Source organism: Myotis brandtii, unplaced genomic scaffold (genome assembly GCF_000412655.1).
Source record: "Myotis brandtii unplaced genomic scaffold, ASM41265v1 scaffold311, whole genome shotgun sequence".
In the NCBI taxonomy this organism is placed as follows: Eukaryota; Metazoa; Chordata; class Mammalia; order Chiroptera; family Vespertilionidae; genus Myotis; species Myotis brandtii.
The window spans coordinates 91,433-119,158 of record NW_005361913.1 but is presented as its reverse complement, the minus strand read 5'-3'; the positions used below and the strand labels follow the sequence as shown (position 1 = coordinate 119,158).

Sequence of the window (27,726 nt, the reverse complement as noted above, 5' to 3'; positions counted from 1 at the left end):
CTACTCAGTCAAACACACTCTCCCTCTGGAATTAAGCCAGAGGTGTGGGTACAGGCTTGGTTTGAGGTGGTGAATTGTCCTCATCTGGAAAGCCGGATGGTGGATGCTGTCTTCTGCAGGGCCCCATCCTGTTCTCGAATTCTTTCAGTGGTGGTAGGTCCCCAGGTGGACGTGCTCCACCCCTGACTTCTAGAATACACCGAGTTAAAGTTATAGGAGTACTTTATTTACAGAATTTTTAGAAAACAATTTATCATAAAATTCCCAGGCACCAGCAATTGTTCCAGCCTAGATTCCACCCGGAGAGTTTGGCGGTTCCCCGGGATGCCATCCTCAGCTTGAGAAGCAGGGTGATGGGGTGAAAAGAGTAAGGGCTGGGGAGTCAGACAGATATAGGTTCAAATCCTAGGTCAGCCACCTACACGTTCTACAACCCGGTGCAAGTTAGCCAACCTTTCTGAACTCACTTTCTCGGTCCGTAAGATAAAGTAACAATTCTTCTGTCATGGGGGTTTGGGGATTAAGGGATATAATGTGTGCAGAGCATTTTGCACAGTGCCTGCACACAAAGTTCTGTAGATGCCAGCTCTCCTAGCGTTAGAGAGAGGAACCAGGTAAAGCAAGTGAACTGAAGAAGGAAGTATAATAGGAAAAGGGGAAGAGGAAACAAAAAGTGTATAAAAATGAGAAGCATGGTTTTAAAGCCACCCAAATTTTCCCTCTCTACTTTTGGTTGGTTCCCTTGACACCCAAGGTTCATGACTAATGGGAAATCAAACCATTACCTATTCCCAAATTTAAAGTAATATTGCCACCTGGTGGTCAAACTCACACTCTTTTGATGATGGCGCTTCCAGTCCTAAGTGTATTTTGAATGTGATTTATTACATGGTAAGGTCCTGTTTGAATTATTTCACTCATGTCACAATTTACTGTTTCAACTATATGCCGGGTACTGTTCCGAGTGTGGGGGGCTCAACAGCTAGCATAACTTTTGATGAAGAACAAGCAGTTTCACAAACTGTAAAGCCTCACATTCCAAAGTAACTAACAGGAATGTCTCGCTGTCTCAGAGAATGCAGCGCAGCACAGAAATTCTACAAGACCTCACAGACAGGAACATCTCCGACTTCTTAGTAAAGACGTATCCTGCCCTTATCCGAACCAGGTAAGAAGAGACCCTTGTTATGCTTTTCATCCTGGCTCCCTGTACAAACTATTAACTAAAAACAGAAGACCATTTTCTCACATGATTTATCAACAATCAGGGCAGTGGAATTTTTCTTCTTTTTCCTACGCTAACAGAAAGAGCAATCGAGAATATACAAGTAAAATGCAGCTTAAGTTTAATTGTGTCTGTTTTGTTTGTTTTGTTTGGACTAAGCAGTCTCAATGGGTAACCCATACACTACTAAAATTAAAATAAAAAATGTAGGATTTATCTAATAATGCAGCCTCAGATTTTCACTAGTTAAGAAAGAGATAAAGTTTGGAGGGAGGAGCAAGAGTAAAGGAGGGAAAGGTAGAGGAAAAAGAAACAAGACAGAAAAGTAAGAAGCAAACAGCAGAAAGGACAAGATTAGAGCAAGATAGGATGGAGGCAGTGGGTACAGTATGTGAGTGAGCCCACAGGCCAGCCAGGTCCCCAGCACCTGTCACACTCTCGCTGTAAATTAACGCCGGTCGCGCTGCCGTTTGATACGCCAGTGAACTCTTATCTGTGTCTACTTCTCCCAGCTCTGCCGCTGTTATCAAGCCTCAGCTGGGGACGGGCTGGCTTCAGCCAACCCTATGGGAGCTTGACAAGCGTGTGCTACCCAGATGGCATCATGGGAACCCTGATCCAGGCCCACATGCTCTGGGGCTTTAAAATAAAACATACTGTCTAATTTTAGTAGTACTTTCAGTTGCTTCCCCTACCAGAGCCATGCTCAAAGAATAAATTGACTCAATTAACCAGAACACACTGCAGATGGTGGAAGCAGCTGCCAGAAGGCAGGGCCGAGCCAGCAGTCAGCAAAATAAAGAATGCCAGCCACACCCAAAAATAAAAGCAGATACTGGGATAAACAACAAGCATCCCAAACTTTGTTCTCAGCAGCCAGTTTGCATGATGGAACTTTGGATTTTGTGTTTGATGACAATGATAGTTTGTGAGCCTGACCTATGAGGTCTATACTGTTGGCATCTTGTCATTTTACCCCTGATTGGCTGGACGTCAGTCTCTGAAGTCTGGGCTTGGAGTGAGTCAGAACTTCCCCCACGTGTGCAGGTGATTATTAGAGCCTTATTCGTGCAGGTGGAAGAGGGTGGGCTGCAGCCTCCACTCACACCGGAATGATAGTTGCCATGTTACCTGGTTCCAGATGGTCTGACAAATAACCTGACAGCAGTGGAAAGCATCAGTCCTTTTCCTGCATGCGTATCAGCTCAGCCCCTAGGCTGCGAGGTTTCCATGTTGCTTGGATATCAGGAGATGCAAAAATGCCCCTGAAGACTGAGACACCCCATGAGCGGAAGGAAAGTTAACACGGCTGGGCCAGTGGGATTCATTGTATGATTTGTTTTCACTTTCAGTTTAAAGAGCAAATTCTGGGTCAACGAACAGAGGTAAGAAACTATTTTTATAAGAAATTAAAATCTGAAATTGATCTATTTAAAATGCACATTTTGAAAGCCACACCTCAAAGCCAGGTAGATGGATTGTTCTGTGAGTGCTCAGAAAGTCACAGGACCTGCCCTGAAGGACATGCGGCTAGACACACCCTGGACCCAGAAGGTGCCCAGTCGAAGCCAGGTAGATGGATTGTTCTGTGAGTGCTCAGAAACTCACAGGACCTGCCCTGAAGGACATGCGGCTAGACATGTCTGGACCCAGAAGGTGCCCAGTCATAGATCTCCATGAAGGACATGGACGGGAAGTGATATTCCCTGAAGAGTTGTCCCAGAGCATTGTCACTCAGGGGAGGCTCTAAAAGTTCAAGCACAGAATCGTTTGCAATACTAATGAGAGGCCATGTGACCTGAGCCCTGGCACTCTGTGGCCCATTCATTCCTTGTAAGCCTTAGGGAATCTGGCCCAGTCCCAGGTAACTCATTCCTGAGGCATCCTGGAGACTGGAGTCATTCCAGAGGTTTGGAGAATCCTCCAGGGACATTCTAGGATTGAGCTAGCCTCCCAGTCTCCCTAAGGAATTGGCCTGTAGAATAAAGGCAGAGCTGATGTTGACTTGGTTCTAGACCAGCTGTGAGGAACATCTAGCCCTCGGGCCATATAAGGCCTTTGAAATCATTTGGTCTGTCCCTGCCAAGGCATTAGTGGTGAGTTAATTAAATGTTTGACCAAATATAACAGGCTAATTTTTAAATTAATAATGTTGTATGGCCTGGGAATGATGTTATAAATAGCCAAATGGCCCTTGGTAGAAAAAGATTTCCCACCCCTGTTTTAGACCATAAAAGTGTTATCCTGCTTTTAGAATTGCTCCCTAGAGGGAAGGATACATCCTCAGCTGAAGTAGAAAGTTGGGGGCATGGGGGGAGCGCAATTTGAGTCCCTGAGAAATAAAGTTCAGCAAATTAATTTTGTTTTGTAGAGGAGTTTGGCTTTTATCCTACCATTGAAAGGTTTTATCCAGAGCGTGGCTCTCCCAGATGTGTTCAGAGCAGTGTGGAAGATGGGTTAGGACGGGGAGAGACCTAAGGCTAGGATCTCATTAAGGAGCTAGAGCTTGAGTCAAGGCAAAAGACGGTGAGGGGCTGCCTGAGGGAGGGGCAGCATTGAGAGGCATGGAGAGCTGGGCCCAGCAGGCCTGGTCCTGATTAGATTAAGGAGAGTCCAGTGCTGGGGAAGTGCCTGTAAAGTACAGACAGATGTGATGCAGGAGAGGAATTGTTGTTGGGATGATGGCGAGTCAGGGAAGACTTCAGAGAGAAGATGACATATGACAGAGGAGCTGCAGTTGGCCTGATGCTCAAGAACAAGAAAGGCAGCCCTGGGAAGCCCACAGCCCTGCAGAGGCAACCAGGACCATTGGCAGCTCTGCGAGTGATTGGATTGGACGTGGCCGGGATATGCCACTCAAGGCAAGGCATGAGGAGGGGTTGGAGACGTCAGAGAGACCAAGCTTTGAGGGATCAGGACTCATCTGGGGGCAACAAGGAAGCATTCAAAGTTGTAAAGTGGAGCCATGTTGCTCACTAGTGAAGACAACGCCTCCCAAAGCACACATTTCCCTACAGAAAGTGAGAGCTACTGGCAAGCATGAAGCACCACAGACGTGGGTCATGGCACTGATCTGAGGACTTCTTGTTCCCTTGTCAGGTACGGAGGAATTTCCATCGGAGGAAAGCTGCCGGCTCTCCCCATCACTGGGGAGGCGCTTGTTGGATTTTTAAGTGACCTTGGCCAGATGATGAATGTGAGCGGGGTACGTAAACGGGCTGCAGGTTTGGGTAGGACTTTCAACGCGCCAGTCATTATGAAACAGAAAATCTCATGAATACTAAGAGTGAAAATAAAAAACCTCTTTCTTGTTCATTATGGTTTTCTAGGGTCCGGTCACCAGAGAGGCCGCTAAAGAAATGTCTGTTTTCCTTAGACATCTAGAAACTGAAGACAACATTAAGGTATTGGCCCTGGGTCACCTGCCCCAGAGCTAAAAATCCACATGAGCTGGTGACTTTATTTTTATTTTTCCAAATAATTAAATTCCACCGAGTCTCCACTTGAAAACTAGCATGGAATGTCTTCCAGCTGCCAAATCCTTCCTCCTCCTCACATTCCTTTCCCTGCGGCTCATTTTTTTTTTCTTTAAACAGCTGTTGTTAGCACAGGGCCGCTGGGGTCATGCCAGCACAGCCTAAGAAAGCCCGTCTCCGCCCTCCAGGTGTGGTTCAACAACAAGGGCTGGCACGCCCTGGTCAGCTTTCTCAACGTGGCCCACAACGCCATCCTACGAGCCGGCCTGCACCCAGACAGGGACCCCGAGGAGTATGGCATCACCGTCCTAAGCCAGCCCCTGAACCTGACCAAGGAGCAGCTCTCTGAGATCACAGTGTAAGCCCAGCCGCACAGGCCCAGCTGCACAACTTTCTTGTCACCCTCTCCTCTCTTGGGAGACCCGAGAGGATTTTCACTATCCGGTGCTGTGGGCTGGAGGGCAAGGCTGGTCAATGGGCAAACGTGAACATAAGACTTTCAGCGCTCGTGTGCCAGACTGCCTGGCCATTCTTTCTCCTCGTCCTTACTAGGAAAGTAAGCATAGATTTGGTTCTGTTCCCTTCGGGCTCTTGGTAAGAAGTTACTGCTGGAGCTTACACAAATATCCTCCCCTGCAGAATGTGAAATGACTGCCGGGAACGGGGAAAGTTCAGTAAATCTTTCGTCTCCCCAACAGGAATTAGCTCAGATTTTGGTAATTTCCCTCAGACAGCCAGGCTGTGGAGATGTCGACAGATCCTTGCCTTCCTCAAGTTTAGGCTCTTCCCGCACAGCTTCAGGCAACGAAAACATCAATCTTGTGCAATCTGCAGCATGCTTGTAGCCTGTGTGAGAGCATGCTTGTGGTAAGCGGTAGGGTCCTCATTTTCCTACCCCAGGACACTCTGAGAGCCCTCAACACTGGGCCCTCCATGTGCCCAGGGCAGGGGTGGGCAAACTTTTTGACTCGAGGGCCACAATGGGTTCTTAAACTGGACCGGAGGGCCGGAACAAAAGCATGGATGGAGTGTTTGTGTGAACTAATATAAATTCAAAGTAAACAACATTACATAAAAGGGTACGGTCTTTTTTTTTTTTTTAGTTTTATTCATTTCAAACAGGCCGGATCCGGCCCGCGGGCCGTAGTTTGCCCACGGCTGGCCCAGGGTCACTGGCTAAAAGTTGGCCCTGGAACCTTGGGACCTTCCTCTGGACACCCTCCAGGCCCTGGACTGAGGAAGAATCGCCTGCCTTGTGTTTATTCTCACTCCGCCTTGCCAAGTCTCTTGAATATGAAATATGAAATAGGAGTCTTTGTGATTATAAAATAGTATATGTTCATTAAGTAAAGTTTAAAGAATAGAGTCTTAAGAACTTATTATCTGTAACCCTACACAGGTTAGGGTTATTTCCTCTAAACTTTTTTGCACGTTTCCCTTTCAGTCATTTGCTCTACTTTTACTATGTGTGTGGATCATGCTATTTCCAGTTTTATAAGGACACTGACTGGCACAGACGGTGCTCTGTGGGAATTAGTTAATGTGCTCCTTTCCCTCAGTGGGCACTGTTCCATGCAAAGGGTCATGGCTTGCATGTGAAGTTCAGGTCGGATTTCAGCCCACACTTGCCCTCTTGGCCAGATGCCTTCCACTTGGCCCAGGAAAGGATGACTAGAGCCCCGCCCTGTATAATCGGCCTTTTCCCTGCTTCCTTGAACTCATGTTATGAGCATTTCTCCATGCTATGATGTGTTTCATGTTCTCACAGGACAATTTGCCTCCTTTAACAAAAGGAATAAATTTCACAGACCATATGACTGTCTACTAGAAAATTCAAGAGAAGGTATAGAACTGATAAGAGCATTGTGATATATGACAATATAAAAATCCATTTCTATAACCATCAGTAAAGACTTTGAAAGTTTATCTAGACTTTCATATGAAAATGGAACAATATTCAACATCAACATAGAACAGAAAACCCTCAAATATCCACTTAACCTTGACTTCGTTTCAGATAATTGAATGAAATGACAATCGTCAGGCTGGGAAGGGGGTTTTGAAGGCTGTTCTCTGGGATTGGCTGAGCCTCCCCAGAGCCTGACTTTGTTTTTTCTCTGGCAGCTGCTCCTCCTCCTTCACCTCTCTCTCCCGGTGTCTCTTGTCCTGCTGCAGGCTGACCACCGCTGTGGATGCTGTGGTTGCTATCTGCGTTATTTTCGCCATGTCCTTCGTCCCAGCCAGCTTTGTCCTTTACTTGATCCAGGAGAGAGTGAACAAAGCCAAGCACCTCCAGTTTGTCAGTGGAGTGAGCCCCACCACTTACTGGCTGACCAACTTCCTCTGGGACATCGTAAGTGTCAGGTCACGGTGCCTCTCTCACCTCCATTGGCCTGAGGGGTGGGCACTTGTGTCTGCTCTGACTGAGGGTGGGGCTCTCCCACTGCCGGGACTGCTGTGCCAAGGGCCTTGTGTGTCTGCTGTCTGTTGACATCTTCTTAGAAAGGCACAGAACTAGGAACAGCAAGCTAGGGATGAATGTAGGGCTCAGCTTAACAACTGCTGAGTGGGGGCTCTGTGTGCCCTGCCTCAAGGGGCCTTCTGACCCATCCAGTAATTACTGCACTCAATGAGGCTGGCCTTCCTGAGAATGTCTGGCTGAAGAGGTAATACCAAGCAGACCTTCACCCCACATCCTCTTCTTAAATCCTGCCCCACCCCAAAGGGGTAAGGATGGAATTCCTCCTATGGCAGAGTCACCAGATAAATATAGGACACCCAGTTAAATTTGAATTTCAGATAATTAATTTTTAGGGTAAGTATGTTTCACCCCGAAATATTGCGTGGGACATAGTTACACTAAAAAAATGTATTTGTTGTTTTCCTGAAATTCAAATTTAACTAGGCATCCTATATTTTTATTTGCTAAACCCAGCATCCTATCCATTGGCCTTATTTTGATTTCCCAAAGCAGCCAGACCTTCACTATATCAGTTTAGGCACCAAGTTAGGGAAAATGAAGAAAAGTTTTTTAGCAAATCAACGGCAGACTAGCACCCTTCTCACCCCAGTATTGGAGGAGGCAGGGAGGGGTCAGCATGGGGGGCTTCATGACAGACCACAGGGTCAACGTTAATTGGCAGCAAATACTAGTTATAATATAGTAGAGATGATTGTGACACCAACTCCAGGTATTCTGGGTGTCTTGGGTAGTGAGATCCTTTGTTTTATCTCAACATTCTAAGACTAACGTGATCCCCACTTCATGTGATGATAAGGTACATCATGATGGAAACCGACTCAAATGGCCTTCTCCACTGCGGCCTGTAGTCAGGATTCCTAGAGACATATTTATTTTACTCGACTTATTAAGCGGGCTGTCACTTAACAATACAAAACCAGAAGTTATTAATAGCACCTACATTCTTCCCTCTGTTTTCTGTCTGCATGAAAAAACACTCATGAATACATGGAGAGGAGGTCAGATTCTACAAGCCTCACTATGGACAAAAACATCACTCACAGGCCCCACATTGGCCTCGAACTTTGAACATGAAAAGAGCTAGGCACACCTGCACTGAAAAGTTATTAACTTGCCAGTTTTTTCACTCTGCTTTTTTTTAAAATACAAAGAACAGCCTGGCTGGTGTGGCTCAATGGTTGAGCATTGACCCAGGAACCAAGAGGTCACCAGTGCAATTCCCTGTCGGAGAACAAGCCCAGATTGTGGGCTTGATCTCTAATAGGGGATGTGCAGGAGGCAGGTGACCAATGTTTCTATTTCTCTCCTTCTCCTTTATTCTCTCTCTCTAAAATCAATAAAAACATATTTATGAAAAATAAATTACGAGGAACAGAATTTATACTTGGAGCTGACCGTGCATGTACCTGCACAGAGATGTCTGAACCCAAGGAGAGATAGACTATGGACTAGAATCAGGATTGGCCCGATGTTTCCTCATGGTCAGATTCAGGTCACAGCAGCAGCATCACAAGGGATGCTGTCTTCTCACTGCGTCCTATCAAGTGGCTGCTGCTCTCAATTTGCCCTACTATCGACAGTGGTCCCTTGATGAAGATGGTGTCTGACGAGCTCCTCACTGTAAAGTTAATCTTTTTCTTTTTATAATTAGCAAGAATTTTGGGAAGAGGTACTTTAAAGCTGTGTAAATATCCTATTTGTTATCAAACTTCCCATTCATTGATTTATTTCAGTGGTTCTCAACCTTCTGGCCCTTTAAATACAGTTCCTCATGTTGTGACCCCACCATAAAATTATTTTCGTTGCTACTTCATAACTGTAATGTTGCTACTGTTATGTAAATATCTGACATGCAGGATGGTCTTAGGCGACCCCTGTGAAAGGGTCGTTCGACTGCCAAAGGGGTCGCGACCCACAGGTTGAGAACCGCTGATTTATTTACTTATAACTATATGGAGTCATCTTCCCGCGTCAGTCCATGGGTTATAATTGGAACCACTATTATTTACCCTGATGCTCAAATTATCCCCAGTTTGACCAGTGGGAACCTGATGGAGCTGCCTACTTTGACTTTGTCCCCATTGTCTTTGAGCAACTCCATGCTCTCTGGCACTGCAAGGTGTTCCAGGTCTGTCCTCCACTTCGCCCCAGCCCTACTTGGCATCAACTGTGTCCCCAGGGAACCCTGGTTCCTTTCCATGGAAAACAGCTCTCAAAATCAAGATCTTGGCGCTAGGTAGGTTCTGTGCTATTGGGGTCTCAATGGTCCCAGGAATTTTTTTTCATCTCTCCATCTCAGTGGAGAGAACTAGGGGAGATATGTAAGCATATACATAGATAAAAACCATTTGCATCTCTATTTACCTACTTATACACCAAACACTGAGGGCTCACTAAAACCTCTATTCAAACCAACACCATTGGCTCACTGTGGCTTTCCACTTTCCATATTTATAACTCTCTTTTTCAAGAGTGAGACACCAGCTTCTGTCACCTCCAACTCATTAACCTACCTGAGCAATGCACCTGCATGTAATAAGTCCCCATCTCTGCCACCATCCCCTCTCCTGTATGGACACCCTCCCCTTTCTGCTCCAGCTGACCCCATGTGGAGGTCCTCCTCATTCTGCTCTGGCTCTAATACCCCACACCAGGTCAACACCCTCCTCGCCCCACTGGGGCTCACACACCCTGTGAGACACCCTTCTCACCCTTCTCAGGTTCTCATCCTGTTCAGACTCCACCCCTGACCCCACCATGGCTGCCCAACTTTCCCTGTCTATTCTACTGGCTTTAGGACTGAATTGTGCAGGAAGGGAAGAGAAGGGAGAAAGTGATAAAAAGGTATCATTTATTTGAGCTTCATGAGGTCAAGGACTATAAAGTTTTTTTTATGAATTCTGGAGACATACTTAGAAAAAAGGTATCATTTATTTGAGCTTCATGAGGTCAAGGACTATATCTTAAGTTTTTTTTATGAATTCTGAAGACATACTTAGAACGTAGAATCGATAGGACTTCATGACCAATTAGAAAGAGAGAATGAGAAATCAGGTAGAATTTTGTAAAAGATGCAGATAAAGGTCCCCAAGCTGCCCGGCCCGCGGCCCTTGTTTGACAGTCAGAAAACAGAGGTCCAGAGAGGTAAAGCGTCTTGCTCTCCTCTTCTCTCTCCAAGATGAATTATGCTGTGAGTGCGGCACTGGTGGTGGGCATCTTTGTCGGGTTTCAGAAGAAAGCCTACACTTCTCCGAACAATCTTCCTGCCCTTGTTGCACTGCTCATGCTGTACGGGTGAGTTGTTCAGGCCATTAGCTAATGCTCTCCGAAGGGAAGCTGCGGGGAGGGGAGGCATGATCTCCAAGCAGAACACGGGGTTTCTGGTGGCAAGGTTAGCTTTTGGCCCCCAGCAGACTCTTCGGCCTGACCACAACCCTGCCTGGCCTCTGTGTCTGACTCCATACGTGGAGGTGTTCCCGAGGCTCGGTCTACTCACCCCACATGGCCTGAATCTCCTCCCATTCAAACGGTGGCTTAACCAAAATCCGGGACTCAGTCACTCCCCTGTTTTTCACCCAGCTGTGATTCTGATTATTCATCGAAAGCCAATCTGAACATCCCAGTGTCTCCATCTGTACCGGCCAAGGGTTATGTACACACAGTAGAAGACTCCGGCTGAAAAGCTGTTCCTGAGTCAGGGCCAGAAGATGTCACAGAGATTAAATGCAGTGGAATTAGAGCAAAGTGTGCAGCTTTATGTCTAGGCCTACCACTTACTACATGTGTACTGTGGACAAGTAATACACCTCATCAAGGCCTCAGTTTTCTTATCTGTAAAGTGGAGATAATGATACCTGGCCCTTTCTATGTGGGCCAATAGAGTCTTGCTATTATAATAGCAATGGTTTCCATTTATCTCTATTGAAAAAGAATTCAGGAACTAGCATGACTGGCACATCAGCTCCAGTGAACTGTGAAAATGAGCCTGTTGGGGTCTCAGCTCAGCTTTGCTGATCCAGACTCGAGTGAGAAGCATTGTGGGAAGACAGTGCTCCGTGCATTGTACAAGGCTTTATAATTTATGTACATCCACAGTTACCATCTCCTTTGTTCCTCACAAAATCCCCCATGAGATGGCCAGGGAAGGCATTGTTACCTCAAGTCAAAGATGAGGAACAAAGACCAAGGGGTGGAGTATCTCTGGTCTTCCTGGGACTCTCACCAGTTCAAACATATCACCTCCTGCGTGAGGGGAATGCATATGCCTGGGGTACAGCAGATGGAGTGGAAACGGGCACTCCGTCCTGCTGAGTTGTGTTGTTTCACACAGATGGGCAGTCATCCCCATGATGTACCCAGCATCCTTCCTGTTCGATGTGCCCAGCACAGCCTATGTGGCCTTGTCTTGTGCTAATCTGTTCATCGGCATCAACAGCAGTGCCATCACCTTCATCTTGGAATTATTTGAGAATAATCAGGTGAGCACGACTTTCTTGGCTTCCTTGTTTGATGACTGGGAAATAAATGATTGTTGCTTTCTTTCCTTCCTTCCTTCCTTCCTTCCTTCCTTCCTTCCTTCCTTCCTTCCTTCCTTCTTTAAGCTCCTTATTCATGTGTGTGCTCTGGTGTCATGGTTTTCTGAGCTCATTCTCAAGCTATAAATGACCTTTCATGATCCTTCTTACTCCTTTAAAAAGGTTTTCTTGAGGACTTTGGTGTTAAGATTTACACACACATAGCATTCATGTGATTTCAGCATTTAAAAGGTGTGAAAAGGCACACAATGAAATGTCTCCTTCCTACTCCTGTTTTGCAATCACCTGGTTCCCTTCTCCAGAGGCAACCTTTCATTGGAGTTTCTTTCATATGTGTTCTGGAGACATATAAGCAAATACATATATAGTCTTTCTCCACTTCCTTATGCAAATTTTAACAGGAATATATACTATCTTACATGAAAATTAATCCTGAGGATAAGGGTTAGGAATTTATGACACTGAATGAGTTGTTTATGGCCTGAAAAGTCCAGTTATCCTATCCACAACCCCCCAGACTTCTCTTCACTCAGAAAGAGGTGGCCAGACTGGATCCTAAACACAATGGTAGCAGCTGCAGGGCTGTCTTTTCTCCACACTCCTGCTCCCAGCCTGCTGTGTCTGAGCCCTGGCCATGGCTGTCCTGGGAACATCTCCAAGGACTGGTGGTCTCACCCATGTGTCTGTGTCCCCAGTGGCCTGTTTAGCCACTCATTTCCTTCCCTCATTAGGGCTTTGCAGTTCAGAGGTTGGGCACTAGTGCATCTATTCTGCTGTCCTGCAGCTCCCGGCCCCTGGCCCCTGGCCCCACTCCTGCTTCTGGGCCCTTGGGAGGACCTAAGGCAAATCTGCACGAACCACCCAGCTCCTGGCTTCCTGACAGCCACTCTTTCCCAAACCCTGTCAGGCTTTCTGTGGCCACTAAGCAAGGAACAACCCCCCATCCTCACCCCACTTCTATCCCATGACTGATAAAAAAATATACCATGTTACAGTCAGACCCCAAAAAGGAGGGGGATGGGAACACAGACCCACCTCTAGACCTCCTCCCCCCAACCCCCTCTTCCTGCCAGAGCACCCTGACAGGCTGAAAAGGCTGCTCTTCAGAGCTGTTTTTGTCACAGGCTCACAGCCCACTAAATCTTAAGAGAGAGTGTTACTTCAGAATAATTAAATGGTAAGCTTAAAGCCATTCAGAACATTCTCCCTCCCTCCTGCCGGCTGCACTCATTTAGCCAACCTTTTTTGAGTGCACCTTCCTCCCCTGCATAAAAGTTGGTTGCTGTCACATAAATCATCAGACAGATGCTGCAGAAATATCCAGCATCCCAGAGAGACTCCCCAGGTCCCAGTCGCTGCTGTCCCTGCTCAGTCAAAAGGTGTCAACAAAGTGAACACCATACGATGGCTGTGCTGATATGAATAAGTGCAACCCCTCGCACTGCCCCCAGGAACCCCCCTTCCAGTCAGTCAGTGACCTGCACACCAACTAAGGAACCAAAACAACCCTCAGGACACACCACTCCATATGACAGAGTGGTTCCCAAACTTATTTGGCCTACCGCCCCCTTTCCAGAAAAAATATTACTCAGCCCCTGGAAATTAATTTTTTTAAAATTTTAATAGCAGTTACTCATCGCCCCCAAATGCACCTGTGGCCATCACCGCCCCCCTGGATCGCTGCAGCGCCCACCGGGGGGCGGTAGCGCCCACTTTGGGAATCACTGTGACAGAGCATCAAAGGGGCAAGACAGATAAAACGCTACAGGTCAGAGTGGGCCCAAAAGAACTGGGTTGCAAGGGCCAGGAGACTCGTGGTGGAGGAAATTCAATTTGAGCCCGGCCTGGGATAAGTAGAATTTTATTAACCCATTTAATAAATACTATGAGTTAAGTGTTGTGCAAGGTATTCAGGAAGGATACCAAATGGTTAGGACCCAATCCCTGTCCTCTGGGGACCACTGACTAGGGAGAAAGTAGTCAGGTAAAAAATAATTAACCCTGGCAATGTGGAAAGTATGAGCGAGGAGTAGGTATTTTACTATGGGAATCTGGAAAGGCTGGTGAGAGGAGGGGTTATTGGAGCCAGCTTTGTGAAGAGGGCGTTCTTTCCTGCTCATAGCGATGGTTAACAGAAGCTGCAAGTGCAAAGGCCCACAGGCCGAAGAGCAGAGTGCCTTTCAGGAGCTGTGGGGGGCTGGGGGAGGCTGGAGAGGAAGGAGGCTGCGCGGTAGGTACAGGCCAGGCAAGTGGGCAGCAGTGGCCTCTTCAGCCTCACCTCCTCCGTGTCCCCTCTGCCTGCTTGGGGGAGACTCTGCTCACACTTGGAGGCTGAGGCAGCAGGCACAGTCCGATCACCTGGAAACAAGTCCCCCAACTCAACACAGGCACCAGAGAGTCTCTGCCTTCTCTACTGCTGGCGGCATCTGCACACAGCCCATCGCTGTCCTGTGGGAGCGAGAGGCAGAGCAGGGAGATGCTCCCAGGACCCTCTCCCCTTTGGTCTAAGCTGAGCTACCATAGAGGAGGTGAGAGAGCCTCAGTCCCCGGGACGCGAGATGGCTCACAGCTGTACCAAAGGCGAGAGCCTGGGCCACACTCCCAGCCGCTGCCTCTCCTGGTAGCAAATGCCATGGAGGGCTGTGTGTAATTTCAAAGTGAGTCCGCAGGGAGCTCCCCAAGGACTGCCTGTGAGGCTCCCCAAGAGACACCTCCTGTGAGTGTTTCTGTATGTTCCTGTCTGCTCCACAAACCCCTCCTCAGTCTGGCTGCCTGGCCCCTCCGTCTGCAGTCCCTCCCCAGGCCCACCCTGCTCAGGAGGGCACGTGGGCTTGGCCCTATTCCTGACTGCCCTGCTTTGCTGTGTTTCAGATGCTGCTCAGGTTCAATGCCCTGCTGAGGAAGCTGCTCATTATCTTCCCCCACTTCTGCCTGGGCCGGGGCCTCATTGACCTGGCGCTGAGCCAGGCTGTGACAGACGTCTATGCCCGGTTTGGTGGGTGGCAGTAGGCCAGGCGAGCATGGCCCTGGATCCTTGGAGGCGGGAGGGCTGAAGCAGGAGTTCCTATCCAGCCTTGGGCGGGAGGCGGGGGAGTTTGCGGGGTCAGACACCTGGTTTGTCTGGGTTGTCCTGCTGCCCAGAAGGGATCAGGGCCAGGAAGCCTGTTTCCTGGCTGAGGAGCCACAGGAGGGGGGAGGGTGGGCTCCACTTTTCCCTACTCTGACTTGAGGAGTCAGGATGAGACTTGTGTTCGGCTCTTGCTTGATTCCTTGCATAAGGGCTGGTCTAGCTGAGCCGAGTCTTGAAACCAGGTCTTTAGGGGGCGCTGGGGCGGCAGAGTGGGCTTAATTCCTGTCACTTTCCGGTGGCCTCTGTCCGCAGGTGAGAAGAAGTCTCCAAATCCATTCCAATGGGACCTCCTTGGGAAGAACCTGGTTGCCATGGCGGCAGAAGGGGTGGTGTACTTCCTCCTGACCCTCCTCATCCAGCACCACTTCTTCCTCACCCGATGGTACGTCCATGCCGCTGCCCTGAGGGTGCCAACGCCCGGGGACTTGGCTCTACATCCACATGGCCGTCTTTTTCCTCATGAGCCCCACACCATGATGGTGTTTACATTCTCAAAGCCTGGCTTGCTCTGAATAACACAAGAAGAAGAAAAACATTAAAATCGGCACAAAAGAATTTGTGACGACTCTAAACTTTAAAATATTTAAAATATAATGTTATTGGTTTCAATCACTAATATTTGTTCCCTCATTTAGTGAGCAGATAGATACTCATTTTAAATTGGACGATAGCATGGCAAAGGATAATGGTTAAGGGGTGTCCAAAGTGCCGCTGTATGCAGGCAATAGACAAAGGAGGCCCCTTTGCTAATAAAAGATGTGAGAGTAGGGACAGGGCCAGGGAGGAAGGGAGTAATATGGGGTGATATGAGCTGAGTGCAGCCAGCATCGATGTGGAGAGGAGTGACAGTGCCCCCGGCCAGGAGCGGTGGCTGCCAACCGTGCCCCAGACCCTGCCTCATCCTGACGTGGGCGCTCAGGTTTCAAGAAGGCAGCCCCGAGGACCCAGGGCTGACTCTGGGCCTGAGCACTTGCCCTCTCTGCCTAATGCCTCTTCTGTTGGGAGTCCTTTCGTGAATTTAAGTCTTAGGGGATAGAGAGCCTGGCTGTGGGCAGAAGTCGGGGAAGAGGCAGGAGGAAGAGGACGATGCTGAGGACGCTGTGCACCAGCCCAATCCTGTCCCCTGTTCTTTCTTTAGGATTGCTGAGCCCACAAAGGAGCCCATTGTGGATGAAGATGATGATGTGGCTGAAGAAAGACAAAGAATTATTAGTGGGGGAAATAAAACTGATATCTTAAGTCTAAATGAACTAACCAAGGTAAGGAAATAGGTGTAGGTGTGTTAGTTTGGAGGTGCCAGTTGGACCCCGAGATGGCACCACATTGTCATTTGCCTTCTGTAGAATAAGCGATATGACTATGCAAGCAATTTGTTTTTCTTTTTTTGTTTTGTTTTGTTAATCCTCACCCAAGGATATTTTTTCATTGATTTTTAGGAATAGTGGAAGGGAGGGGGAGAGACACACACAGAGGAAGAGAGAAATGTCAATGTGAGAGAGACACATCAATTGATTGCCTTCTGCACATGCCCTGACCAGGGCCGGAGATGGAGCCCGCAATCTGGGCATATGCCCTTGACCGTAATTGAACCTGGGACCCTTCAGTCCCCAGGCCAGTGCTCTATCCACTGAAAAAAACTGGCTTGGGCTAGTGATTCATTTTTCTAATTTTTTGTGGTCTTGTCATCTTTGTATTTAACTAGTCTTCCAAGAACATAGAATTCCAATGAATTTTCCATAGTATTAATATTGGATACTGATGCAGGGCCTCACTAAGCTGTCTCTGGTCAATTTCTGCACAGGCTCAATTTCAAAATTCCTAGAGCTCACAGCTCCTTTCTGAATGCCCTTGTTAATCTGTAACCTCTTCGTGTTGGTAGTTTTCACCTAAGCCAGTCTTTGCTCTGTCTTGTCTTCCTTGCTCTAACCCTCTCTCAGTCCTCAGTCCAGTTTCTCTGATCTTGTAGATTTATTCAGGCACCTCCAGCCCCGCGGTGGACAGGCTGTGTGTGGGAGTCCGTCCTGGAGAGGTGGGTACTCTGCCGGTCACCCCGGAAAGGGCTTCAGGAATCAGCTCCTGTGCACACCTCCCCTCCCCACCAAAGCCGAGCTCCTGGGTGAACATAAAACACAAGTCACCATAGGTCATTTTAAATTTTCTAGTAGCCATGTGAAAAAGGTGAAAACAAGTGAAATTTATCTTAATTACTTATTTTATCCAATATATCTGAAATATTATCACTTCAACATATCATTCATATGAAGTATTTTATGTTCTTTTGTTTTATTCTAGGTCTTCAGAATCTAGGTCTTTTATACTTACAGCACATACCAATTCAGACTAGAAGCAGTTTTAGTGCTCAGTAGCCACTGTAGGGGAGGAAAAACCCTCTTTCCTACTACCTTCTGAAGTTCTCAGGCTCCATAAATTGCTCTGACAAAGGACAGACTAACAACAAAGACAAAGAGAGGTTTGTTAGCATGTGCATCACATGTACATGAGGAAACAAATGATTCAAACGGTTGGTTAGAGCTTAGGCCTATCTCGCACCTTAGCAAAGGAACAATACAGTTTTAGGGAAGTGGCAAGACAAAAGACAGGGACTTGGAGTTTCCAGGGTAGCAGATTGTAGGGAGGCAAATATATGGGAAACTAATGGCAAGTAATGCTAGTTAGTAAAATTTGTTATGTAGATTCTTCTGGTGCCTTCTCCAGCCTGGTAAGGGTCTAAAGTTGTCTTCAGTGATTAACTTGTCTTTACTGGTAGAGAGTAGAGGGAAAACACCTTGTAAATTTGTGTCCTACTTTTAGGCAAATAGGGGGAGGGCGAAAGCTTTTCTTATCTCTGCTTCTCTTCAATTGCCTTCAGCTCAAAGTCATCCTAATGCCAAAGTGGCATATTTGAGGGAGCATATTCTACTATTCTGCACCACATGGAGCTAGTGGCCTCCTAATGGAAGCACAGATCTAAAATGCCCCCCAACACGCCCCCCACACACGCACACACCTTCCCATGCACTTTAATCTAGGGCAGTTGTGGCGAATCTATGACACGCGTGTCAGAGGTGACACGCGAACTCATTTTTTTGGTTGATTTTTCTTTGTTAAATGGCATTTAAATATATAAAATAAATATCAAAAATATAAGTATTTGTTTTACTATGGTTGCAAATATCAAAAAATTTCTATTTGTGACACGGCACCAGAGTTAAGTTAGGGTTTTTCAAAATGCTGACACGCCGAACTCAAAAGGTTCGCCATCACTGGTCTAGGGCCTGATACTCCAGACCCTTTTGGGCTCCAGGGTGAGGCCAGTTGTGTGTGTTCCCCCTCAGTGCTTTGGCCTCCTGGGAGTGAACGGAGCTGGCAAAACCACCACTTTCAAGATGCTCACTGGGGACACCACAGTAACCTCAGGCAATGCTACCGTAGCAGGCAAGAGGTAAGTGTCCCACTCATCATGTCCCAGGGTATCACTCATAGGTCCTGGACCGTGTCCCTGTCCCAGCATAGAGAGGGTGAGCATCAGACCCTGTGTCTGAGGGTGACTCTGAGAGCCTGAAAGATCTGTGCAGAGGGGTGGACCTCCCAGTGACCACAGTCCAAAACGTCCAAAATATAGACCTATGGAAAATGGAATTGAATTGTGATTGTTAGGAGTGTCCTCTGTTGCATGGATTCTCAGAAAGTTCTGGATGCACTAAGTTGGGGATTTTTTCTTTTTTTTGATGTCATGAACTCCCTTGAGCATTTAAGGAACTCTTGCACTTACTTTCTATAAAAAGTACACCATGTCCCTCATTATCTCCCTCCACATATTTTTGCAAAGAGTTTTTGGGGAATTTACTGGTCCCTAAAGCACATTTATGGCCCTACAGCACCCCGGAGCCCCAGGTTGAGAACCCCGTTTTGCAGCATTCTTGCTCAGAGCTTCTACATGGGGTTGGGTTCAAGGGCCTTCCGGGGCCTTATTCTGCATTGGCTATTTCTGGCCTGATGCTTGGTTTTGCAAGGCCAAGGAAACTTTATAAAGGAAAAACTGGCATGGGTCCTTGGATTCTGGAGGGAGCCTTCTGCTCTTTGTAATAAGGTGTGAGTAAACAGACTGCGGACACAGGATGGAGACCAGGAGCTCACACCTGTTTGCCTCTTTCCAGCTGCTCCTTGAACAGCAGAGCTCAGACACATTTGATGTGCCCAGCGGAACTCTAGGCCCTGGTTTAGACTTGGAGTTAGGCCCTGCTCATGTCTGCCTAGTATTTGCCTGACTGAGGCCTCATCACCTAAGAGCCATCCTCAAATGGCCAAATGGCCACTGGGCAGGGGAGTCCTGGGCTTCTCTGGTTCCCAGGCCTTCCCTGGTCATCCCTGTTGGGTCCAGAGTAAAGCGACTGGCAGGGGTGGAGTGAGAGCATGGCTAGGCCTTTCTCATCTGCAGATCCAGCTTAGCTTACAGTCAAGCAAGTGACTTCACAATGGTAACAACAGGAGTGTTGGTGGGAGGCAGTGTGCGGATGACAGGAGGATGTAATGGGATTTGCCATAAGACTTCAAGTTATAGTCCAGATGAGATATAGTCTAATGCTCAGAAGTTAAAACCAAGATGGAAGCTAGAAAGAAACTATAGGTTTAAGACAAAGGATTGGGTTCTCTGGTTTGGAAGCTTCAAGTACACTCCTTGCTTCCCGGGGTGGTTTTAATTGGCCCAGCCATACCTGGAGTTATGTTTGTCACAGTGGAAGACTGCCATAGTGAATGACTTCTCTCTGCCCCGTGCCATTGCATCCATCCTTTATTCATGGACCCTAAGCTATAAGAGAAAGAGGGAAAATATTGGAAATTACCTAAATGTTCAGACTAAGGACAGTTTATTTTTCATCAAGGCAAAGTATTTTCTAGTGAGGGAGAATATATCAGTAACTCAATTCAGTTCATCTCTTCTCCCTGCCAGCCTCTTGCTTGGGGCAGGAGGGGTGGCGGTGATCCATTTGGTCCTCTTTCATTGACTGTGTCTCTGCCAATAAATACAGATGGAGAAATTTACTTTCATTGGGAAGCATGTATCTTCTCTAGCTACTTCCCAAATGTTTGAAAGGGATCAAAAGTCACTGTTCAATTTCTGAAACCTGATCTTCCTTTTGTTTTTAAACTAATATATGAAGTGATCCAATCCAAAACCAAAGCTAATTTGGGTAACAGGTATTGAATTTATCCTAGACAGGGAAACTGGAGGATCTGACTGGATTCAAAGCTCAGAACTCCTGAAGTTCATGAGTTTCTAACCAAGGGCCCCTGCTTTGATTCCTCAGTGGTGTACACGGTTCTGAGAGAAGAGAAACGTGGGAGAAGAGAAAAGGCAGCTCCCTTACTCTGTTGGCAGAGCTCCTCCAGCCCCGGCTCTCTGTTCACCCCCTCTCTGAAGGAAACTTGCTAATTGCTTTTTCTTGTTGCAGTATTTTAACCAATATTTCTGAAGTCCATCAAAGTATGGGCTACTGTCCTCAGTTTGATGCAATTGATGACCTGCTCACAGGGCGAGAACACCTTTACCTTTATGCCCGGCTTCGAGGTGTACCAGCAGAGGAAATTGAGAGGGTAAACAATGGTTTGTTGTGGCAACTTGGGAATTTGGTAACCATATAAGGCTATCTCATAAGAGTGCAGTTATTTAGAGGTGGGAAAGCTGTAGAATGCTATCCATTCATTCCTTCAACAAATGCTTACTGAGTGTCTACTATGTGCCAAGTACTGTTCTAGAAGAGGGGGTATAACAATGAACAAAGCAGACAAAAATATCCCTGCCCTCATATCTCACAAAACAATGTATGTATTTGTCCTTTCACCCAGAGTCTCACTTCTTGGAATTTACCCTGCAGGTATGCCTCCCAAAATACAGCATGCATATACACAAAGTTATTATTGCGTTTTAGTTGGAAAATATTGGAAATTACCTAGCTGTTCAGCAATAAGATGTTGGTTGAATAACTTGTAGTCTATACATACCATAAAGTCTTATGCAGCAGAAAGAAAGAAAGAGAGAGAGAGAGAGAGAGAGAGAGAGAGAGAGAGAGAAAGAAAGAAAGAAAGAAAGAAAGAAAGAAAGAAAGAAAGAAAGAAAAAGAAAAATCTCTGTGAACTGGTATGAAGTTATTTCCAAGAGATATTTTCAAGTTAAAAAAGCAAAGTGCAAAAAGTACAGGTACAATGCTTCTTATGTAAGAAACTAGAAAAAATAAGAAAGCATACATATGTCTGTTTATCTTTACAAGTAGAAAGGATAAACCAAAAAACAATAAATTTCATCATTGACAAGAAGGAAATGGGTAAAGGCAAATGGGAGGGAATGTCACTTCTCTGAGTATATATCCTTGTATAGTTTTGGCTTTTGGAAGCATATTAATAATATTCTACATATTCAAAAATAAAATAAATAAGAATGGAAAGGGGTAAAATGAAAACAAAAAGAAAATCCTAACTCTGAAAGCAAACTGAAGCAAATTAATCCAATTTTATTTCAAGATAAATATTATTTGCAGAAGGGGAGGGAAAAGAACTAATACAAGTAACTGATGATGCAGTACTTGACTATTTATCCTCAGTCTTAAGTGGAGCAGAGGGTGGAAATTACAAACAAATTCTGAGCTCTTTTTAGTCTATTTTTTATAGAAGCATGAGCAAAGCCGTTCTGAAACAACTTAGATGTGCTTTAGGATTAAGTAAATGAGTGAATGTGGTAATGTTGGGAGCCAGAGTTCTCACTGTGGAAGAAGGGACATACAAATATGGAAAAGGGGAAGGCAAGAAGTTACCCTGTAAAGATAGATTGGAATTGGAGATATTACTGTAAACTCATGAAATATTTATATACACAAGTTTGTGCATACATGCATGTGTTCCTGTATATTGCACATATGTATGTATATGCATATATGTTTGTGTATGTGTAACTGAAAGGGCTAAGAAGAAAAAATATCCCAGTAGCAATGAGCACATTTAGTGCCCAAATTTTGGTATCTAATACCATCCCCGCTGAAGAAACTATGACTCTTTAAACAAATGACAAATTCCAGGTCTGGGACAGCATAGGTATTGAATGAGCCTGGAAAATCTTATGCCAGGAGTAAAGAAGAGCTTAAGAAAACACAATAGAGGCATGTCACAGTACACAGGAGCCATCTTAAAGGGGCTCCCAATGGCCATATATGGGACAATTTAGACATTGCAATAATTAAATACTACAATAAATTATAAAACACTGAGGTGGGGGATTGGAATTTGTAAGTCAATGCTATTAAATAGATAAATAAATAAATAGGAGAGAATGGAGGGTTCTTGCTTACAGTGAAATACCAATAGACAACTGGAGGAAGTTATGGAATTGGAAAATCATTTTGCAATGATTATAGTCAATATTGGATTAACAAGAATTATTAATGGTTGCTAAATATAGGGGACATTTTTTATAAGAAGCAAGATATTTGTATCGTTTAAAAAAATATCTTCCATAGATTGCTTATTGGTTGAGAGGGGGAAGCATAATCACTTTCAATGGAGGAATTAGACAACACCTTAACTGGGTGATCAAAATTAATATTACCTGAGAGGCAGGTGGATATCTCATGCCACAGACACAATATCCTGAGAAGGACACAATTTCACTTACATAATAGTCTGATTGGGAATGTATAAACCTACATCTTACCATGAGGAAACATCAGATAAACTCTAGAGGAACATTCTATTTTTAAAAAATACAGAGGCTGTAATCTTCAAAATAATCAGTCATAAAGAACAAAGAAAGTAAAGAAAGGCTATGGAAATGTTCCTGATCACAGGAGGCTAAGTAGACACAATGGACACTAGAACGCATCTTGTACTGGAGAGAAAATAATGCTGTGAAGGATATTATTGGGCCCAATGATAAAACTGAACTATGAACAGAAGATTAGATAATAGTATAGTAACAGTGCTAAGTTTACTGACATGTAAAAAACTCTATTGTGGTTATGCATGAAAATATTCTTAGAAAATAGACTCTGAAGTATTCAGGAGTGAAGGGCCAAGATGTATCTTTGGGTCTGAGAAAATTGTGTGTGTGTGTGTGTGTGTGTCTTTGGGTCTGAGAAAATTGTGTGTGTGTGTGTGTGTGTGTGTGTGTGTGTGTGTGTGTGTGTGTAAGTGTGTGAGTATATGTGTATGTAAGTGTGTGAGTGTGTATATGTGTATAAGAGAGAGTAAAGGGTTTATGAGTGTTCTTTGTACTATTCTCATTTTTACACTTTCCTATAAATTTGAAAGGATTCCAAATAAAAAGTTAAAAATGGAGCTGCATTATAGTGGGAGGGACAGATAATAATAGGTGATAAGTAAATAAAATATATAGCATATTTGTGAATGAAAAATCCATTGCTCCTACAGTGGGGGCAATAAGCAGTAACTCTCCACACCCATAAAGCAGGGAGGAATTATTGCTGTTGGGTTTGCACGCTGAGGTAGGGTGGCCCAGGGAAAACCTCACAGAGGAAGTGAACTCTGAGTGGAGACATGAGGAGCTGAGAGAGGGGCCATGTGGATATCTGGGGGAAGAACATTCCAGGCAGAGGTACAACTGCACAAGGCAGAAGCATTGTGAGTTTATCTCCACGGACTTCCTTAGTTTTATTCCTGTGCACATGTTATTCTCCATCACACACCTGTTATTCTCCATCATAGTTCCCTGTAGAGTTCCCTCAAAGCACTGTTATAATCTGTCATTATTCTGTTTACTTTGATTGTCTGTTGCACCACCTCCATCTGTGAATACAAGATCAATGGCTATGCTTACCATTACCCTCCAGTGCCTAGAACAGAGCCTGGTTCACGGTGGGTGCCCAATAAGTTTATATTTGGTGCATAAGACCTCAAATGTGACCCTGTGGAGGGGTGGAATCAATGAGACCCACCACTCTTAAACAGACACTAGGACTCTTCCTCTCTCCCTCCTAGCCATACTTTGGGACACTGGGTGCTGCTATTTGTAAGGCTGAAGCCCATTTCTCAGGGGGCTGCACCCAATGGGTGCTGAGCTGACCAAGCTGAATCTAAGGCACAGAGTGGAAAGAAGACACCTGGTCCTTAAAGCATGTGCCAGAGAACATGAGCCAGCAGGTGGCTCTGTTGTCCTAGATATGTGAGATCTGGGAGCCCAAGGCTTTGAATTGGTGGAGGTCTGAGATGTTTGCTTGTCTTCCTCTTCCCTAGGTGGCAACCTGGAGTATTCAGAGCCTGGGCCTGTCTCTCTATGGGGACCGCCTGGCCGGCACCTACAGTGGGGGCAATAAGCGGAAACTCTCCACAGCCATTGCCCTGATCGGCTGCCCACCGCTGGTGCTGCTGGTGAGGGGCCCGTGACCTGTGGGGATAGGTGGACCCAAGGGTGGGAACCAAGTGATGCCTGTCTGTGATTGGGTCAGCAGATTTAGAAAATGCAGTGGTCTGTTTCTGTCTGGACTGTTCATTTTGAGCAAATCAGCTCAGTGTTTGGTGTGTAGCACTTGGGGAAACGTTCTCACTCTGAGTTCCTGGGAAGTCTCTTGTGGGGCCATAGGCTCACAGCAGAAAGTTCAGCCCCTTGTGGGGTGTGGCCATCTGCTCAGAAAGGGCTACTTCCAGGGAAGGTCTGCTTGCGGGTTGGACAGGAACAAGAGCCTGACCAGAGGCTCAGGTGGCTCTCACTCGGAGCTGGAGGCCCCGTGCTCATAAGATCTGGGATTTATGAGGCCATGGGTTTCAGAACTTGGAGGAAACCAGAAAAGTCCCTAAGCTATCTCCTTGCAAACATGTGTAAGGTTTGGGGATTTGTCATTTGCTTGTTTGTTTTTAAGGTAATTTTCCTTTGCCTTAATCAACTTTAACCCAGTCCTGCAAGGAATGGGCTAGAGGTGGGCACGATCTGTCCTTATTCTCCCAATCTGCCACCTGTCTTGCACACTCTGTGCCCAGATACCCTGGGTCTCACCCCACTGGGGAGTGACTTGTGCCTTGTCTGCCAGAGATAATGCTCAGAGGAAGCCAACCATAGAGGGTGCAGTAAGCCGGGCCCCTGCCCTCTGCCTCCCCACAGGATGAGCCCACCACAGGCATGGACCCCCAGGCACGCCGCATGCTGTGGAACACCATCGTGAGCATCATCAGAGAAGGGAGGGCTGTGGTCCTCACGTCCCACAGGCAAGAGATTCCCAAGGGCTGGAGTGGAGCAAGCAGGTGGCTGGGAGTCCCCCGTCCCTCACTCCTCTCTCTGACCCCGCAGCATGGAAGAATGTGAGGCCCTGTGTACCCGGCTGGCCATCATGGTGAAGGGCACCTTTCAGTGTCTGGGTACCATTCAGCACCTCAAGTACAAGTAAGGAGATGGCGGGGCAGAGGGCCCCTTTGTTACCTTTATTGGGGGAGGGGGTGTCAACTAGGCCCTGTGCTTTCCACCTACACTTGGGAGGGTCCTGCCCCCTCACCACAGGCAGAGGCCAGTGTAGCCAGGCCTCATTCTGCATCAGCAAATAGAGAAAGCCATTGTGCTGAGAGAAACTCTGCTGGGCTAAGTGCCTGTGGCTGAAGGCTCCCAAGTCTCTAGCTGGAGCATTCTGATTGGGGCGGGGGCATATCTTGGCTGGGAGGAGGGAGAGTCACTACCACAGCCTCATTATCCTACCACCTGTCCCAACAAATCCAGGACCAACAACCTATTTAATAAGAACCCACAACCAACTTAGGAATAGTTAGGAGACTAAACAGCCCAAGAATCACCTTTCCTTTCTGGAATGTTGTATGTTTTGAGGTTTGAGAAATGACCATGTATCATACAACAAACCAGGAATGCCAGTAATCTTCAGTATATTGTCCATGGTACATTGCTGTGAATAGTGTGGTATTAATAATGGTTTCTGCAAAGCTGATAATCAGTTAAAATAAAATTATGCCAATAATGCCATGCTCCCTTGAATTCTGATATACATTATAAATTAGGAAGGGTCGATTTATAGTTATCACTTGTTTGTTTAGCAAATGCTTTTTGAGATCCTGGAGTATAAAAGTCACTGTGTTGGTTGGTGAAGGAACAGCACGTAACCCACCTTATCTAAGCCGAGATGTACCCACAGTAGTGTGTGGCACTCCTACCTGCATCAGGGCAGGTTGATGATTGAGAGAAAGGCTAGTAGATTAGCTGCATTTGCATGTTTGAGCCATGATTTCTTGAGCAACTACAGCTTGGACACTGCACAGACATCTGGGGGGACTTCTGCATGTGAGGTCACCAGACCTGTGCTGGTAAGGTCCTCTGCCTGCTGCTGGAGACACCGCTGTTCCCTCCTCCTTTCCTCCCACTCTTCACCATCCCCATGAGAGAGCAGGTGAGAGGGACTCTTCCCCATGTGGAGGGACAGTTTTCAGAGCTGGAAGGCAGAGGCACTTTATGTGGAGGGAGGAACCCTTGGTCACAGAGGAAACACTGAAGGAAGTTATAACTGCCAGGGCTATACTGGGTTCCTACATAAGCGTGTAGGGAAGCCAGCAGCTGTGCACACACTCTGTGGACCTTTCTTTATCCACATTGGGTGACCTGGTGAGGGAGGAGGGAAGCACCTGGCCCTGGCAGCTCCATTGGTTTTGGAAGCTTCCACAGGGAAGTGCTTGCTTTCCAAGCCTTTGCTCCCACCTGGCCAGCCTCTTAAAGGGCCAAGCAGCCTTTCCACCGCTGAATGAGCTGAATGAGCACTGGTCCTATATGCCTCCATGGACAGGTCCGTGATCTCTGCAGGGGCTAAAACACCTTTGACTTCAGCAAGCATGTGAGAGGGAAAGGAGCAGGGAACATCCATGCCTCAGGAGTTGGACACAGGAAGCTGTGACACAGGTCTGATGACCCACTGCACCACAATCAGACATTTAATCTCTAAAATCTAGTATCAAACTATTTCTCCAGGAATAATCATGGGTCTTTTCCTCCTAGTTCTAAACATGCACAAACGGTTTATAGTGTGACCTCTAATCCCCAATACTTTTGATGAGTCTATTCCTGATTTTGAGACTGCCTTAGACCCAACTACTAACAGGCCTGTACCACGCTGTGGTGGGCGTCCATAGGTTCGGAGATGGCTACATCGTCACAATGAAGATCAAATCTCCAAAGGACGACTTGCTTCCTGACCTGAACCCCGTGGAGCAGTTCTTCCAGGGGAACTTCCCGGGCAGCGTGCAGAGGGAGAGGCACCACAACATGCTCCAGTTCCAGGTCCCCTCCTCCTCCCTGGCCAGGATCTTCCGGCTGCTCATCTCCCACAAGGACAGCCTGCTCATCGAGGAGTACTCGGTCACACAGACCACGCTGGACCAGGCAAGTCCCCCGAGGGGAGCCGGGTGCAGAGCAGGGCTCTGCAAAGTCCTGACTGGACAGCCCAACCAGGGCTGGAATCTCCACCACAGGGAGGCAGGACATGCTGAGCATCTGTCCATTAGGGTGAAACTCAGTCTGTCAGAAATTGTTGTCTAACTCTATTTTAGTCATCAGCAAATTTCATTGAGTTTGCATCATACTTCCCCACCACACTATGACTTTATTTCAACCTTCCTGGTTTGTCATGGTACCATTTTTTTCCAAGTCAACTTTTTTGATGCTTAATTTACATATAATAAATGCACCCATTTAAGGTGTACAATTCGGTGAGTTTTCGTAAACATGTGTGCTGTGTATCAGGTTTTTTCAATGTGATCTTCTTATTGTGGTAAAATATACATAACATAATTACCTATTATCTACATTAATAAAAGACAAACATGCAAATTGACCATCCTTTTGCTATGCCTTAAGCCACACCCACCAGCCAATCAGAGTGGCTATATGC

General features: G+C 46.4%; 1 protein-coding gene across 2 annotated transcripts in view; it reads left to right on the top strand.

Annotated features, from left to right (window-relative positions):
• ABCA4 (ATP-binding cassette, sub-family A (ABC1), member 4) overlaps positions 1-27,726 on the top strand; it is a 130,232-nt gene that overhangs the window by 97,849 nt on the left and 4,657 nt on the right. For both annotated transcript variants that reach the window (XM_014542676.1, XM_014542675.1), the window contains 18 exons: positions 1,074-1,168; positions 2,578-2,610; positions 4,325-4,430; positions 4,555-4,629; positions 4,890-5,059; positions 6,877-7,054; positions 10,362-10,477; positions 11,514-11,661; positions 14,590-14,713; positions 15,101-15,230; positions 15,987-16,107; positions 16,815-16,877; positions 18,184-18,290; positions 20,302-20,443; positions 24,089-24,223; positions 24,951-25,054; positions 25,137-25,229; positions 26,969-27,217. In XM_014542676.1, coding sequence (XP_014398162.1) covers positions 1,074-1,168; positions 2,578-2,610; positions 4,325-4,430; positions 4,555-4,629; positions 4,890-5,059; positions 6,877-7,054; positions 10,362-10,477; positions 11,514-11,661; positions 14,590-14,713; positions 15,101-15,230; positions 15,987-16,107; positions 16,815-16,877; positions 18,184-18,290; positions 20,302-20,443; positions 24,089-24,223; positions 24,951-25,054; positions 25,137-25,229; positions 26,969-27,217 — 2,189 coding nt within the window. The remainder of the gene's footprint in view (positions 1-1,073; positions 1,169-2,577; positions 2,611-4,324; positions 4,431-4,554; positions 4,630-4,889; positions 5,060-6,876; positions 7,055-10,361; positions 10,478-11,513; positions 11,662-14,589; positions 14,714-15,100; positions 15,231-15,986; positions 16,108-16,814; positions 16,878-18,183; positions 18,291-20,301; positions 20,444-24,088; positions 24,224-24,950; positions 25,055-25,136; positions 25,230-26,968; positions 27,218-27,726) is intronic.